Source organism: Lissotriton helveticus, chromosome 4_2, assembly GCF_964261635.1.
Source record: "Lissotriton helveticus chromosome 4_2, aLisHel1.1, whole genome shotgun sequence".
Lineage (NCBI taxonomy): Eukaryota > Metazoa > Chordata > Amphibia > Caudata > Salamandridae > Lissotriton > Lissotriton helveticus.
In genome coordinates, this window is record NC_136064.1 from 137,460,897 (window position 1) to 137,479,231 (window position 18,335).

Here is an 18,335-nt window from a genome sequence, read left to right on the forward strand (position 1 = left end):
GCTAGGACCTAGTTTATAGACAGCTTTACTGGCCATACAACAGATTTTAAAATGAATCCTTTTATGTACAGGCAGCCAATGAAGTTTCATTAGCAAAGGGAGAGAGGCTGTTCTGCGTGGGGCATCAGCCACGAGGCGAGCAGCAGTATTTTGGACTACCTGCAGTCTATTGATGTCCTTTTCAGTGGCTGAAATTAGAAGCGCGTTACAATAGTCCAGGTGACTAGTGCCTTTATTAAAGTTTTCCTAGAAGACAAGGTTAGAAAGGCAAATACTCTTCTGAGCATACTGAGAACATGAAAGCAGACTCCGATGGTCATGGAGACGTGGTCTCTCAAAGTCAATTTTTGCTCTAGGCGAACTCCAAGACTTTTCACCACTGATTTGGGGGAGGGAGTGGAGCCCAGTTCCTCTGGCCACCAAGTGGGTGACCAAACCAAAGTGGCCTCTCCAAATAGAATTATCTCTGATTAGGTGGCATTCAGCTGGACTGGTTCAACCAATCACTTCGCTGTCTCCTATAGGTTCAACCAATCAGATCACTGTCTAATGCTGGTTCAACCAATCACTTGACTGTTTCCTACTGGTTCAATCACTTCTGCAGGATGGTGGCTCCGGCCAACAACATTCACTTCCTTGTCTCCTACTGGTTCAACCAATCACTTTGCTGTCTCCTACTGGTTCAGTCCCTTCTGCAGGAAGGTGGCTCTGGTCACCCCAGCCTCTCTGAGGAGCAGCCTCGTGTCTCACCTCAGCCCCTGCTCACAAGCCTCATTTGCTCCAGAGACACACCTCTGTGTGCACTCTCTCCCACCCCATCTCTTTAGAAGGCTCCTAGTGCAGACTGTGAGTCTTCATGGCCGTCTCCTCTCGACGGCCTTGGCGCGTCTGTCCTGCTATGGCCTCTATCGCTCACACAATGCTGCAGGTGAGGTGTCGCGGTCTTCACACCTCAGTAACACTGCTTCAACTCACAAGCATTTCAGCAACACACAGTGAGTAGCAAGATAACTAGGAGGCCCTGAGGCAGCTGGTAGGATAAAATGTGTGGAGCCATAAACTGGGTGGAGGGAGGCAACACGGGGTCCTGGTAGCCATATGGCTTATTAGCTCCTCATACACAAAGCTACTGTCTCCTGTGCCGGGGACTCTGGGGGTACCGGGAGGGGGGGTGAGACAGCTGGTGATACCGTTTTCATGTTGGCGCTAAGGAGTCCATCTGCTTTGTGAGTGACAACGGTGCCTTTTCTACAGTCTGAGGGTCTTATTTACAATAATTTGGCACAGCACCACAAGTCTTTTTGCTGCGCTGTCCTATGCCAAACCAAAAGGATGGTAATGCATCGTATTTACAAGATACAGCGCATTCCTGCTCTCAGCCAGCGCCCGCCGACAACTGGCTGCATAGCGCCAACACAGACACTCTTGCACAATGGTTGCGTTGCTGGCAAGATTGTTTTTGTGCAGCATGGGACACCTTCCCAACCATCAATGGTGGTGTTTCCCTCGTTCTATGTGTGCTGCAGAATGCACACATAGAAAGAGGAGAAAACAAGGAGAAAAGTTATTTCTCCTCATTACGCCTGCCGTGGGGAACGTACAGCTTTGACGTATTCCCAGGTTTACAGATCCTTGTAAATGTGCAAATGTGTCAAAACCCACAGGTGTTGCTGAGAAAACCCGCCGCAACGCCCACGAAACATCTCCATGATGCTGTGGAAGGCAACGCAGCGACTTGCGCTGCCGTATACCGTATACCGTGTCTACAAAGCAATGGAAAGCTTTGCGTGGCCTCGCAACTGTGGGTCTGCACTGTACTCCACTGGACAGTCAAAGAAAGTGACACACCAGCGGCGCACGGAGGTTGTAAATAAGCCCCTGAGGTTTGAACTGCTAACAAGAGCAGCACCCGACCTACGTCAGGCCCGGTGAGGAGCACATTTCATGTCACCGGTGCTGGTGACCCGTCTGCCGCTGCTCCTGTGGGTTACATCTGACCTGTTCATCTCTCATGGCTGCTTCATCCTCTTCCAAGTTGTCTCTTGGCCAACACTGAGAGAGAAGTGAGAAATCAGACCGCCCGCGTTGATAACTTTCACTGGGAGGTTGATTTTCCATGCCCACCAACTTGATGTTGACGATAGCGAACAAGGTAAAATCTCGCAGGTAGGTGGATTTTCTTCGCTCATGCTCGCCAACTTGACGTTGACAAATGCGAGCGAGGAAAAAAACTCCACTCTGCTCCGCATAAGGTGGATTGCGGAAAACTCAGCAAACTCCACGACCAGAGCGGAGTTCACCGCCCAGACTTAGAGATAACCTCTTGTTTAATTGAAGCACAGAATCCCTGAATTCATCTATACTGTTCTTAAGGGAATTACCAGGTGTAAACCATTTGCAGGGAAAGTAACACATTTTATGTTTCAGGGGATGGTGCAGGAATATTTTGGCGAGAATATCTTCACAAAGACATTTTATGTCCCAGATACAAACTGAAAAAAACGAATTGTCCCATTGGAGTAACAATAGAAAATCTATACAGAAGGGCTATTTCTAAAAACGATACCTATGTTAGAATAGAAATTGCTTATGCTTATGCAGCGCTCTACGTAAGTTAGCATTCACTGCGCAATTTCCGAATTTGGGCGCCATTTTAGGCTGTTAGAAACTGATCTAGGGGCATATGTATCAAAGGATACATTTGCGATTCTCAAATAGCGATTTTTAGAGAATCGCTATTTGAGAATCGCAAAACGCTATGTGTGTAGGATTTGCAAATCATTTTGCGAATCCTACATATTCCTTAATTGCAAACCGCAAATTGCGATTCGCAATTAAGGAATACCTCCCGATTCATTCCTATGGGCCTAGAGGCCCATAGGAATTAATAGGAAGACATTTTCAATTTGTGATTCTCAATTAGAGAATTGCAAATTGATAATGCAATTTCAAGGGAGCCAGGGTGTCAAAAGGGTATCCTGTTGCACCCCTGATATGTGCATGTGTGCACATGTGGCACAAATACATGCCCTAGTGGCGTGTTTGTGTGCCACATGGCACTTTGAAAAATGCAAAAAAGTGAATTTTTCAAAGAAATCGCAAATTACCAACAACTTGAAGTTGGTGATAATTTGCGATTTCTTAAGGAGAAATCGCACAACTTGGGTGCTTTTTACATCGCATTTAAGAAATCGCAATTTGAGATTCTTTAAATGCTTTATCAAAATAAGGAATCACAAACTTTGGGATTCCCTATTTTGTGAGGGCGTTTTGGGATGATACATCCCAAAAGGCTATTTTCCATTCGTAAACGGGCCGATTCTGAGAATCGGGAAATGGGCTTCATACATATGCACCCCAGTTCAATTCCGAGAAACGCTCCCTTGTGAGTTTTGATTCTTCACTTCTGTTTTGTTTCAGTAATGAGCACACTGTTCATGTTGGCACATAGCTTTCTTGTATTAGTGAGGCCCTCTGCCCCTGTCAGGGGGTGGACTCCGGAGGAAATGACCGTGGACTATGTTACTTTATGTAAGATATGAGCGCTGAAACGTTGATTTCAGTTCCCTCTGCAGTACTCTCAGCGAATGGGCATCAACTGAGTGTATATGAATAAACAGTTATTGGTTCGTATTCTCAACTGTCTGACCGATTCTTCATTTAGTACGGATGGCTGAGAGGTGGTCCTTAGTGACCCTGGTGGCCCTAAACGGGTCACATCCTTCACCTAGGACACAATATTTATGTCAGATGATATTTCTGTAGACAATATTCTGACAACCAACCATATGTAAATGTAAATGTAAATGTAGTATACTTGTAAAGCGCACAGCTGCCCCAGCAACGGGGCGTCCCGGCGCTGTATAACTCTGGGGAACCCGTCCTGGCTTTCCCTGTGGGATGGTCCCTTGCTGGGAGTCCCCAAGGTGGAGCCAGGCATCCCTGGAATTTTTGGGGCCGTTGTGGAGATTAGGCAAGCTAATGCCCAGAGTTGCCGAGTGGAACCCCTGATTAGAGTAAGCACCGAAGCGAGAATTATCAAGTCCGCTGAACAAGGTCCACGACCCTGCCGCGTCGGGAATTGAACCCTGGTCCCGGGCTGACTTCTGCTCTCAGGCCTGCTGCCTCTAACCAGTGAGCCACACTACTCCACCATATCACTGTTTCTATATGCGTTGATGGATATTATGGGTGGATTTGGAGTTTGCTGAAGAGGGTAGTCCCTCGCAACAGCAGTGGGGTGCCCTCTCTGCCAACCTGAAGGTCTGCCTGTGTGATCTACAGTCAGGTAGACAATAAGAATGTCAGCAACAGAGCCTACTCCAGGTCCGTAGCTCACAAACTCCTCTGACGGCCTGATGGAGTAAGGGCAGCGGGAGCTGAGGCCTTTCTAGCGCCTACACGATCTAGAGTGGGTGGTCGAAGGTTCAGTTTTTACTATTCTTTACCTCTGTGAAAAACCTGGCAGTAAAATCTTTTCACTGGCTCCAAAATTATAGTGGAAATGCTCCAAGGGCCCCCACCCAGGTGCTCTACACATGCTTTGTTGGAGACGAAGCACCTGAGATGATAACAAGGGGCATCGCGGATTGAGAGGGGGAATGGCAGTGGGGACCCACCTGCGCAGGGCGTACCAGGTGCAGCTCTCCACGAATGACCAGCAAAGGCTGCATGAAGAAGGGCATGAACAACAGATGGCCTTGCCAGGCCTACTCACTCACCTAAATTAGCAATGCCACCATCAACTTCAAGTACACCATCATCATCTTCATCCAAAGGGTCTCCAAAGCGACGCTGTCCTTCTCCACGATTCATCCTTGTAGTGAACCCGGAGGCTGCAAAGTTACAGAGGAGACTTGTTTTGATAAATTCATTCTGTATCAGAAGCAGAATACCTGCTGTAGGGTTAAGAGCCTGAGCTGCTCCTCCTTTTATCATCCTGGCAGATCTGGTGCGTTTTCATGTGCAGGAGACTTGTGATGCTGGTGTGCTGCTCACCAACAGAGTGATAGACTCTTGTGGTCTGCTGGGGCCCTCTCGGGCTGTCATCCCCATGAGCCGCCCTTAGAGCTACTGATGGTGTGTGACAGCTGCCTGAGCCCAAGCAGGGAGCCTGATTGGGCTCAGGCAACTTTGCGCTTTGAATGAGAAGCAGCGCTTTGGTGCCTGAAGTAATTTGCTGATTCTGAACTACAGTACTTGTTACAGCGCTCTGCTGCCAGCATTGTTTGCCACAGCGCTTTGTGGCTAGTCAATCAGGGCGTCCTGTTTACCTTTTGGCCCACGGCCATTTTGTTGTTGTGTATCCCAGCCCGTCCCCCCACCACGCTCCCGCCTCCCTGCTGACCCCCCCCTCGCCCCTCCCCCTCCACCATCCATATTTGACAAACACCTCAGCGCGCAGCGTCCACGCGCAGCGGTCGCGCCCCATGCGCGTCGAAGGTGCGCCAAAGGTAAGCCCGTCTATGCCCGTCCGCGCCTGGACCGCGCCCAGCGCCCGTCCCCCTGCTCCCCGCCGATCCCAACCCTCTAGAGTCACCTATGATGCCCCTACTCTCCTCGCCCTCAACCCCGGACGCACCCCACTATGCTGCGAAGCTACCCCAGGACGTACCCACGGCCCATTCTCCTGCCTCTCCTGCAAGTTCAACTGCTTCAGGACCCTCACCAAACCCACTTCCTCCACACACAGCTCCGAACCCAACCGCCTGAAATGCATCCTACTGAACACCCGCTCGGTCCACAGACATGCAACAGAACTCTGGGACCTAATCGACACTACGTCACCTGACATCGCCTTCCTTACTGAAACATGGATGAACGCATCTTCTGCCCCCGACATCGCCATAGCCATACCGGACTCTTACAAGATTATTCGGAAAGACCGCAGCAATCAAACTGGAGGAGGCATCGCCATCGTCCACAGAAACACCATCAAAATCACAACCAGCTCCGATCACAATCTTGCAACTGCCGAACATCTCCACTTTCAGATCCACACCGACCCCAGGACCACCCTTAGAGGCACCCTCATTTACAGGCCTCCAGGCACCCGGTCTCAATTCAGCGACGACATCACAGACTTCGTCAGCCCGCACGCCCTCGCCTCCGAGAACTACATTCTTCCAGGAGACCTCAACTACCACCTTGAAAACATACTCGACAGCAACACCACCACCCTTCTGGACAACCTGGCCAATCTCGGACTTAAACAACTTGTTGACACCCCCACTCACACAGCCGGACACACGCTCAACCCTATCTTCCCCTCCAGCAAGCACATCTCCTTCGATTGCACTACAGCTCTCCACTGGACGGATCACAGCTGTGTTCACTTCAGCTACAAAACCACCCTGACCCACAACCGTCCACAACCCATTCCCCGGAGAAACTGGAACAAAATCACTACCCACCAACTCCTCACATCACTCAACCAAAACCCTCCCACCCTAGCAATGGACCCAGACCAAGCGGCCACTAACCTCAGGCAGTGGATTACTCACAGTGCAGACGAATTAGCACCCCTGAAAAAGCACCAGTTGAAATCATCCAGCAAAAAGGCTCCCTGGTTCAATGATGACCTTAAAAAATCCAAGAAGCTATGTTGCACCCTGGAGAAGAATTGGAGAAAAGACCCAACCTCAGACAACATGGCCTCCCTCAAGACAACCACCCGCAAACACCACCAACTGATTCGATCCGCCAAGAAATCAGCATTCAAGGACCGTCTCGACAACAACTCTCACAACAGCAAGGAACTCTTCAATATCGTCAAAGAATTCACCAACCCTACCGCAGCATCCAACGACATCACTCCCTCCCAAGACCTCTGCGATGCGCTATCCTCCTTCTTCTACAAAAAAATTGCCGACATCCACAAAATCTTCGAGAATACTCCCAGCGATCAACCCTCCCCACCCCCCTCAGATCCTACTCCGCCAACTAACAACCTCAGCGCCTGGAACCCAATCACCACTGAAGACACCATTCGCCTCATGAACTCAATCCACTCTGGTTCGCCTTCTGACCCCTGTCCCCACCACATCTTCAACAAAGCTGACTCCATCATCGCACCCCAACTCCGCGATGTCATCAACTGCTCTTTCAACTCTGCCACCTTTCCAGAAATCTGGAAACACGCCGAACTCAGTGCCCTTCTGAAAAAACCCACAGCAGACCCCTCAGAACTGAAAAACTACCGACCCATATCCCTCCTCCCTTTCCCGGCCAAAGTCATTGAGAAAGCCGTCAACAGCCAACTAGCCGCCTTCCTTGAATCCAACAACTCCCTTGATCCATCTCAATCCGGATTCCGAGCCAAACTCAGCACCGAAACCGCCCTCATTGCAGCGACCGACGACATCCGAGCACTCCTGGACAACGGAGAAACAGTGGCCCTCATTCTACTCGACCTCTCCGCCGCCTTCGAAACTGTCTGTCACAGCACCCTCATACAACGCCTCAACAACATCGGCATACAAGGAAAAGCCTTGGACTGGATCATCTCGTTCCTAGCAGGAAGAACTCAGAGAGTCCGACTCCCCCCATTCTACTCAGAGGCCACCGAAGTCATCTGCGGCGTACCACAAGGCTCCTCACTCAGTCCCACCCTCTTCAACGTCTACATGAGTCCTCTCGCCTCTATCGCGCGTCAACATAACCTCAACATCATCTCCTACGCCGATGACACCCAGCTAATCCTTTCCCTCACCAAAGACCCCAACACCGCCAAAACCAATCTTCACGAAGGTATGAAAGAAGTAGCCGAATGGATGAAACAGAGCCGCCTAAAACTCAACTCAGACAAAACGGAGGTGCTCATCCTAGGATCCTCCCCCTCAGCTTGGGACGACTCCTGGTGGCCTTCCGCTTTGGGCTCAGCACCCACACCCACAGACCATGCACGTAACCTTGGCTTCATTCTAGACGCCTCTCTCTCAATGTCCAGACAAGTCAACGCCGTCTCGTCCTCCTGCTTCAACGTCCTTCGCATTCTCAAAAAGACCTTCCGCTGGATCCCCCTCGAGACAAGAAAGACTGTCACCCATGCACTGGTCACGAGTCGACTGGATTATGGCAACACATTTTACGCCGGAATTTCAACAAAATTACAGAAAAAACTCCAGCGCATCCAAAACGCGTCTGCGAGACTCATATTAGACATCCCGCGCCAAGAGCACATCACCGGACACCTAAAAAACCTCCACTGGCTTCCCGTCAACAAAAGAATTACTTTCCTCCTTCTTACCCACGCACACAAGGCCCTTTATAATCTAGGACCCGATTGCCTCAACACCCGACTGTCCTTCTACAATCCCACCCGCCAACTAAGATCATCCAATCAAGCCCTCGCCGCAGTCCCGCGCATCCGAAAATCCACCATGGGTGGCAGATCCTTCTCCTTCCTGGCTGCAAAGACCTGGAACTCACTCCCCACCCACCTTCGCCTTACTCAGAACCACATATCCTTCAGAAAAGAACTGAAAACCTGGCTATTCGACAAATAACGAACCCCTCCCTCTAGCGCCTTGAGACCCTCTGGGTGAGTAGTGCGCTATATAAGTGCCCGAACTTGAACTTGCCTCCTGCCTCTCATTGTCCAATACTTATGCATGTCATGACAGGGCCTCGTCACTCCCCTGATTGTATGTGATGTGTGCACACGCTTTTACTTGGGCCACCTGTGAGGTGGGGGTGCGTATGTCAGGGTCCCCCACTGTATGAAGCTCCTAAAGATGGGAGGTGCTTCAAAGCAATAGTGGTGGTCTGAATGAACTATTAATGCTGTCCCTGTATCACATCTACTGTTACATCTCCGACTGCCCCCTCTCCCCTTCAGACCTCCCCTCCCCCTTCAGACTGACTCCTAACCCTTTCAGACCTCCCCTCCCCCTTCAGACTGACCCCTACCCCATCAGACTGCCACTCCCCCTTTCAGACGGCCCTCTCCCCTTCAGACTGACCCCTACCCCTTCAGATCTCCCCTCCCCCTTCAGACTGACCCCTACCCCTTCAGACCTCCCCTCCCCCTTCAGACTGACCCCTACCCCTTCAGACCTCCCCTCCCCCTTCAGAATGACCCCTACCCCTTTCAGACGGCCCTCTCCCCCTTTCAGACTGCTCCTCCCCCTTTCAGACTGCCACTGCCCCTTTCATACGGCCCACTCCCCCTTTCAGACTGCCCCTCCCCCTTCAGACTGCCACTCCCCCTTTCAGACTGCCCCTCCCCCTTCAGACTGCCACTCCCCCTTTCAGACTGCCCCTCCCCCTTTCAGACAGCCCCCTCAGACTGTCCCTCCCCCTTTCAGACTGTCCCTCCCCCTTTCATACTGCCCCTGCCCCTTTCAAACTCCACCTCTCAGACTGCCCCTTCCCCTTTCAGTCCGCCCCTCCCCCTGCGATCCTATGCACCCAGTACTTGATGCTGCGGAACAGATCCAGCTGCAATCACACCCTATGATTGGCCCCGTGGAGTTTTGAAAGAAAATGCGCTCTGCATAAGAGACTTTTTAAGGCATGGGCAAAGTGGGTGATTGCCCTCCCCTGGAAAAGTGAACTTTCTCTCTATCTCACTTCTGTGCATTTTTGAATCTCCTCTTTTAACCTATAATTCAATGTTGTTATGCAACGTAAGGCTCGTATAAGCAAAAAAATGGGTAATAAAATTTAAAGTTGTTCCAAACAGGGTCCCCCAAATTATTTCTTGCCCAAAATCCTGCAGATGACCCTAGCTGAGAACACAACAGATCTCCTTGCACAGCAGACCCTGAGATTTATTACAATTTTGTGTCGGGATTGACTCACTATTTTTGATGCAGCCGCAACACAAACTCTCTTTTGGTATTAACTTAGCCATGGAAATCCCAATTTCTCCTTGTTACGCCGGCCTTAGGTAGGTGCACCATTCTAATGCAAACCCTTGTTTACTGACTTTAGTAGATATGGACTTGTGACACAATGTATGGCACATGCACGGAAACGGCCATGCTCCTCCCATGGAACACCTACCTCATGCACGGGAACAGCCATGCTCCACCCATGGAACACCTCCCTCATGCACGGGAACGGCCATACTTCACCCATGAAACGCCTCCCTCATGCACGGGAACATCCATGCTCCACCCATGGAACACCTCCCTCATGCACGGGAACGGCCATACTTCACTCATGAAACGCCTCCCTCATGCACGGAAACGGCCATACTCCACCCATGGAACGCCTCCCTCATGCAGGAACGGCCATACTCCACCCATGGAACGCCTCCCTCATGCAGGAACGGCCATACTTCACCCATGGAACGCCTCCCTAATGCACGGTAACGGCCATGCTCCACCCATGGAACGCCTCCCTCATGCATGGAAACGGCCATGCTCCACCCATGGAACGCCTCCCTCATGCACGGTAACGGCCATGCTCCACCCATGGAACGCCTCCCTCATGCACGGTAACGGCCATGCTCCACCCATGGAACGCCTCCCTCATGCACGGTAACGGCCATGCTCCACCCATGGAACGCCTCCCTCATGCACGGGAATGGCCATGCTGCACCCATGGAACGCCTCCCTCATGCACGGGAATGGCCATGCTCCACCCATGGAACGCTTCCCTCATGCACGGTAATGGCCATGCTCCACCCATGGAATGTCTCCCTCATGCACGGGAACGGCCATGCTCCACCCATGGAACGCCTCCCTCATGCACGGGAATGGCCATGCTGCACCCATGGAACGCCTCCCTCATGCACGGGAATGGCCATGCTCCACCCATGGAACCCCGCCCTCATGCACGGGAACGGCCATGCTCCACCCATGGAACGCTTCCCTCTTGCACGGTAACGGCCATGCTCCACCCATGGAACGCCTCCCTCATGCACGGGAATTTTTTTTAAAAAAATCATATTCTATGATATAAATGTGTGATTGAAATACAAAAACGAAATTAAAATATATCAACACACTTTTTTGTACTGAGGAAGAAAAAAGGAAAACATTTTTTTGAATACAAATAAAAAAATAAAAATCTCAAATTAAGCTACTTTGGGAAAATTAATTTTATCAAAACACAACGTCTTGCTCACTTAAGAGTAAATGTACACGTAACCCGGTGTGTGCGGTTCAGTTTTCTAAACGGGAATGGCCATGCTGCACCCGTGGAACGCCTCCCTCATGCACGGGAATGGCCATGCTCCACCCATGGAACGCTTCCCTCATGCACGGTAACGGCCATGCTCCACCCATGGAACGCATCCCTCATGCACGGAAACGGCCATGCTCCACCCATGGAACGCCTCCCTCATGCACGGTAATGCTAGAGAGCCAATGCTCTGCGTTGCATTACTTTCTTTTTACAAAGCCACACAATTCCTAGCAATTCCTGCCTTGTGTGGTTCTGTAAGTAGATTTTGCGCCGGGCTACCCCAAAGAATTGAATCAACCCTGATGCAAAATCTTACTAAATCTGGGCTGTGAGCCTAGTGTGTTTATCCTGCTACCTTGCAGGCGTGAAGTCCATGTGTGAGCCCCTCCCCCTGAGTGTGACCAGTGTGAGCCCCTCTCCCTGAGTGTGACTAGTGTGAGCCCCTCCCCCAAGTGTGACTAGTGTGAACCCCTCCCCTGAGTGTGACTAGTGTGAGCCCCTCCCCTGAGTGTGACTAGTGTGAGCCCCTCCCCCTGAGTGTGGCTAGTGAGCCCCTCGCCTGAGTGTGACTAGAGTGAGCCCCTCCCCTGAGTGTGACTAGTGTGAGCCCCTCCCCCTGAGTGTGACTAGTGTGAGCCCCTCCCCTGAGTGTGACTAGTGTGAGCCCCTCCCCTGGGTGTGACTAGTGTGAGCCCCTCCCCCTGAGTGTGACTAGTATGAGCCCCTCCCCTGAGTGTGACTAGTGTGAGCCCCTCCCCCTGAGTGTGACTAGTGTGAGCCCCTCCCCCTGAAAGTGAATAGTGTGAGCCCCTCCCCCTGAGTGTGACTTGTGTGAGCCCACCCCCTGAGTGTGACTAGTATGAGCCCCTCCCCCTGAGTGTGACTTGTGTGAGCCCATCCCCTGAGTGTGACTAGTGTGAGCCCCTCCCCCTGATTGTGACTAGTTTGAGCTCCTCCCACTGAGTGTGACTAGTGTGAGCCCCTCCCACTGAGTGTGACTGGTGTGAGCCCCTCCCCCTGAGTGTGAAACCTCATGCTCTAGATCCCTGAAGGTGTGATGATAAAGTCTAATGGTGACCCATCATTCCAAGCTTGGGGGCTGGTGCCACTGTGAGCCCCAGCACCTGGAATGTGAATGGTACCCACCCTGAACCTTCTGCAGTTGGGGGACAGTGCCCCCCACTCCCTCACCTTCTCAGCTGAATTGCGCCAGGGTGGTGGCCTATTAACATTGTGGATCTCGACAACCCATTAACGCTGCTGTGACCCAAAATCTGGCCCTGATGACCATGAGAAACAGAGAAGATGTGTTTCCAAGGCTTCCCTCGGGTCATCTACAAGAGCCACATGGCTCCCGAAAAGCTGCAGCATCCACCCTCCAAGCAGAGAAGTCACCCAATGCTTGGACCACCTGAAGGCCACCCAGACCACGGCAGACTGACTGCACTCCCCCCTTTACCAGCTACAGCAACCCCACTGCAGAGCTCATGAGTACTCACAGAGGACCCAAACACACAAAAAAAATGAACACTCACAGAAGACCGAGAAAACTCACAGATGACCCTCACTACTCACAGAAGACCCCCAAACACTCACAGAAGACCTAAACACTCACAGAAGACCCTGAACACTCACAGAAAACCTAAAAACTCACAGAAGACCCTGAACACTCACAGAAGACAATCACTTACCAAAGACCCTGAACACTCGCAGAAGACCCTGAACACTCACAGACGACCCTGAATACTCACAGAAAACCCTGAACACTCACAGAAGACAATCGCTTACAGAAGACCATGAACACTCACAGAAAACCCTGAACACTCACACAAGACCCTGTACACTCACAGAAGACCCTTAAAACCCAAAGAAAACCTAAAGACTCACAGAAGACACTGAATACTCACTCACAGAAAACCTAAACACTCACAGAAGACCCTAAACAATCGCAGAAGACCCTGAACACTCACAGAATACCTAAAAACTCACAGAAGACCCGGAACACTCACAGAACACCCTGAAAACTCACAGAAGACCCTGAACACTCACAGAAGACCCTGAACACTCACGGAAGACACTGAACATTCACAGATGACACTGAGCACTCACAGAAAACCATGCTCATTCACAGGAGACCCAAAACACTCACAGAAGACATTCACTCACAAAGACCCTGAACATTCACAGAGAACCTAAACACTCACAGCAAACCTAAACACTCATAGAAGACACTGATCACTCACAGATGACACTGAACACTCACAGAAGACACAGAACACTCACAGAAGACCCTGAACACTCAATGAAGACACTTAGCACTCACAGAAGACCCTGAACACTCACAGAAGACCATGAACATTCACAGGACCCCCACACACTCACAGAAAACCTAAACACGCACAGATGACACTGAACACGCACAGAAGACCCTGATCGCTCTCAAAAGACACTGAACACTCACAGAAGACAAGCACTCATGAAGACCCTGAACACTCACAGAAGACCCAAACACTCACAGAAGATGATGAACACTCACAGAAGACACTGAACACTCACAGAAGACCCTGAATACTCACAGAAGACCCTGAACACTCACAGAAGACACTGAACACTCACATTAAACCTAAACACTCACAGATGACCCTGAACACTCACAGAAAACCGTGAACACTCACAGAAGACAATTACTTACAGAAGACCCTGAACACTCACAGAAAACCCTGAACACTCACAGAAGACCCTGAACACTCACAGAAGACACTGAACACTCACAGAAAACCTAAGCACCCACAGAAGACACTGAACACTCACAGAAGACCCTGAACACTCACAGAAAACCTAAACACTCACAGAAGACCCTGAACACTCACATAAAACCTACACACTTACAGAAGGCCCTGAACACTCACAGAAAACGTAAACACTCACAGAAGACCCTGAACACTCACAGAAGACAATCACCCACGGAGACCCTGAACACTCACACAAGACCCAAACACTCACAGAAGACCATGCACACTCACAGAAGAGACTGAACACTCACAGAAGACCCTGAACACTCACAGAAGACAATCACTCACCGAAGACCCTGAACACTCACAGAAAACCTAAACTCTCACAGAAGACACTGAACAGTCACAGAAGACTCTGAACACTCACAGACGACCCTGAACACTGACAGAAAACCTAAACACTCACAGAAGACCCCGAACACTCACAGAAGACACTGAAAACTCACAGAAGACACTGAACACTCACAGAAAACCCTGAACACTGACAGAAAACATGAACACTCACCAAGACCCTGAAAACTCACAGAAGACAAGACACTGAACACTCACAGACGACAATCACTCACGAAGACCCTGAACCCTCACAGAAGACACTGAACACTCACAGAAGACCCTAAACACTCACAGAAGACAATCACTCACCGAAGACCCTGAACACTCACAGAAAACCTAAACACTCAACGTAAACACTGAACACTCACAGAAGACACTGAACACTCACAGAAGACACTGAACACTCACAGACGACCCTGAACACTGACAGAAAACCAATACACTCACAGAAGACCCCGAACACTCACAGAAGACACTAAACACTCACAGTAGACACTGAACACTCACAGAAAACAATCACTCACCGAAGACCCTGAACACTCACTGAAAACCTAAACACTCACAGAAGACCCCGAACACTCACAGAAGACACTAAACACTCACAGAAGACACTGAACACTCACAGACAAACAATCACTCACCGAAGACCCTGCACACTCACGGAAAACCTAAAGACTCACAGAAGATCCTGAACACTCACAGAAGACCATGAACATTCACAGGAGACCCAAACACTCACAGAAAACCTAAACAATCACAGAAGACACTGAACAATCACAGAAGACACTGAACACTCACAGAAGACAATCACTCACCAAAGACCCTGAACACTCACAGAAGACCTTAAATACTTACAGAAGACCCTGAACATTCACAGAAGACCCAAACACTCACAGAAGACCATGAACATTCACAGAAGATACTGAACACTCACAGAAGACCATGAACATTCACAGAAGACACTGAACATTCACAGAAGACCCAGAGCACTCACTGAAGACCCTGAACACTCACAGAAGCAGAACACCCAAACACTCACAGAAAACCCTGAACACTCACGAAAGACACTGAACACTCACAGAAGACACTGAACACTCACAAAAGACCCTCACTAATCACAAAAGACTCAATCACCCTCAGAGGACCCCGAACACTAACAGAAGATCCCCAATCACTCACAGGAGACCCTGAACGCTCAAAGAAGACCTTGCACACTCATAGAAGAACCAGACACCTACAGAAGACCCTCACTACTCACAGAAGACAATCACTCACAGAGGACCCTGAACACTCACAGTAGACACTGAACACTCACAGAAGAGACTGAACACTCACAGAAGACCAAAACACTCACAGAAGACACTGAGCATTCACAGAAGACAATCACTCACAGAGACCCTGAACACTCACAGAAGACACTGAACACTCACAGAAGACACTGAACACTCACTGTAGACTCTGAAAACTCACGGAAGACACTGAACACTCAGAGAAGACCCTGAACACTCACAGTAGACACTGAACACTCACAGAAGAGACTGAACACTCACAGAAGCCCCGAACACTGCCAGAAGACCATGTACGTTCACATTAGCCCGTGAACACTCAGAGAAGACCCTGAACCCCCACAGAAGATCTGAACACTCACAGAAGTACCCGAAAACTCACAGACAACACTGAACACTCACAGAAGACCCTGCACACTCAAAGAAGACCCAAACACTCACAGAAGACCATGAACCTTCACAGGAGACCCACACACTCACAGAAGACCCTGGCCCCTCACAGAAGATCTGAACACTCACAGAAGACACTGAACACCCAGAGAAGACCCTGAACACTCACAGAAGACCCAAACACTCACAGAAGACCATGAACCTTCACAGGAGACCCAAACACTCACAGAAGACCTGAGGTTACGTAGTTTTCAGCCTCGCTTCGCTACAGCCGCCATTTTGCGTTTAGTCACCATTTTATGTTGCCTCACTCAGGCAGCACGGTTAACGCGGAGAAAATTGTCTTTTCTGCCATTTTCACCTGTTCGATGTTTTTCTCGTCAAGGAGCAACCTTTGTCCTTGTGTGCGATACTGATGTCAGGGTCCGGCCGAGTTCGCAAAGCCATGTCTAGACTGATTAATCCACGACTTACTCCACTGTTTGGGTCCCACCATTCTTCTCTACCTTATCTTATTTAACTGGCCTTCGCTATTCTCTCCGTGTGTTCTCTTGTTACATAGCTCTTCTCTTTGAAGCATTCTACACATGTTTTGCCACCTGCAAATTGAATTACGGGCACTAGTGTTGATTAACCTGATGGGAGGAGAGCACACGGGGTCTGAAAGGAGGGTGTGTTTTAGACATCTGATAGCTTGTTTTCGAACTATTCCTATTTGTCAGTTTTGTGTATATTGGGAGTTGTCATTGTAAACTTGTGTTGTATAATAGACTGTGCGCCACAGATTGAAGTGACAGTCTCTTGAGGACCTACCTGTGTGGTACTTCTTAGATAACTGTGCTTAGCTGCAGCTAATAAAACTACTTTTCTACGCCAACCAGAGTTTGGTTGTGAAATATGGACCCGTTACACTAAAAAGGACGGTGTTTTGCAATGGCCACAAAATGGGTCCTTTGAGCCAGATATATTGGATAATTTGGAAGCGATTTTATTCAAGAGAAAAGCCCGGCCGGCAATGTTTGACTCCTTTCGCCTATGGCGCAAGGAAGCCAAACAGAAAGAAATTAAGCAAATGAAGAAAGATAAGAAAGAACAGAGTATGTCGATTCTACAGGCTGCCCAACAATTTAAAAATGACGAAGCTGATCAAGCGATTGAGGGTTCAGAAAGACAACATCGCATGGCAATAGATAGATGCTATCCTGTATTGCCTACGGTATCAAAGAGTAAAACTCCTGATGATGATTCCTTTATGTCCCATTTGTTGACATTACCTCCGCCTTATGTGTTAGGGGCTAATGCACCGCCATTACAGCCCGCTGCCAATGCAGCTGCTGTACTTCTTGCACAGTTGCCTGTCCCTGTGATTCCGCCTCAACCCCCTCTGCCAGCAATATCGGTACCCCAATCTCCTGTGCCTCAGTCTTCTCCATCTGTCGTTTCTTTTACTACAGATTCCTCTTATGTCTTACAGAATACTTTGTCCCCCGTTTTAGTGTCAGATTCCCCTGCAGCTCGACGGCGTTTAGTTGACACTGTCTCAGGTCTTTTGTCACCTTTTCTTGGACCTCTTTTCTTCTCTCCTACCTCGTCTAGGAGGCAATCTCGTAGTCAATTTCGAGATTTGGAAGAACGGACTAAATTAGATTCCCTTGCCTATACCTGGATTATGAGTCGTGTACAGTATAATGCACGTAATATTTTAGATACTTTCCTTCAATGGAACGCGCCCACACAGAGATATGTATTTGATGTTATGTGTAATATTCTGATTAAGGAATGGGGAGACGTAGATCTAGACTCGCCTCCTCAGGATTTATTCGACATACAGGATCAATTTGATAAGGGACTTATTGTGGGTCCTGCTGTAGAGCATGCTGTTCAGAAACTTGTTGCTTTTCGATCTACACTTTTCTCTCAAAATTCTCTTGAGCCTGATCCCACGGTTCGTCGTAAGACGGCACAATATCCTATGCGAGAAGTTCCTCCGATATGGAGAGATGAGGTTCCTCAAGCATGTGCTAATCCAGGTATTCCTGCTCACTTTCAGCGTATATGGGTACACGATCCTTGGAAAAGGTCAGAAGTGTTGGCACTCAAACAGTCTTTACTGGACCCTCGTAAGAATCCTGCGGGATATTATAAAGAGCTGTCTCAGACTGTTGACGCTTGTATTATGAATTTGGCAGATATTGACTTACTCATGGGGAATGTAGTCCCACAATCAATATGGGCCAAGATTCGTAGGCAGGATCATGCAGTAGCTCTAGGTGGTGATTGGGCTGCCATTACAGCTGCGGATGCAGGTCAAGTAGGTGGGGCCAAACCGGATGCCCTGATCACAGAATTGCCTGGAAAAATAATAGATTTGATGAAAACTTTACTGCCTGCGATGCGT

At 49.5% G+C, this 18,335-nt stretch overlaps 1 protein-coding gene across 1 annotated transcript in view; it reads right to left on the bottom strand.

Moving 5' to 3' along the window:
• The window catches only part of LOC144752264 (uncharacterized), a 154,650-nt gene that overhangs the window by 86,462 nt on the left and 49,853 nt on the right, over positions 1–18,335 (bottom strand). The window contains exon 2 of the mRNA XM_078640275.1: positions 4,722–4,835. Within this exon, the coding sequence (XP_078496401.1) occupies positions 4,722–4,815 (94 nt within the window). The 5' untranslated portion in view covers positions 4,816–4,835. The remainder of the gene's footprint in view (positions 1–4,721; positions 4,836–18,335) is intronic.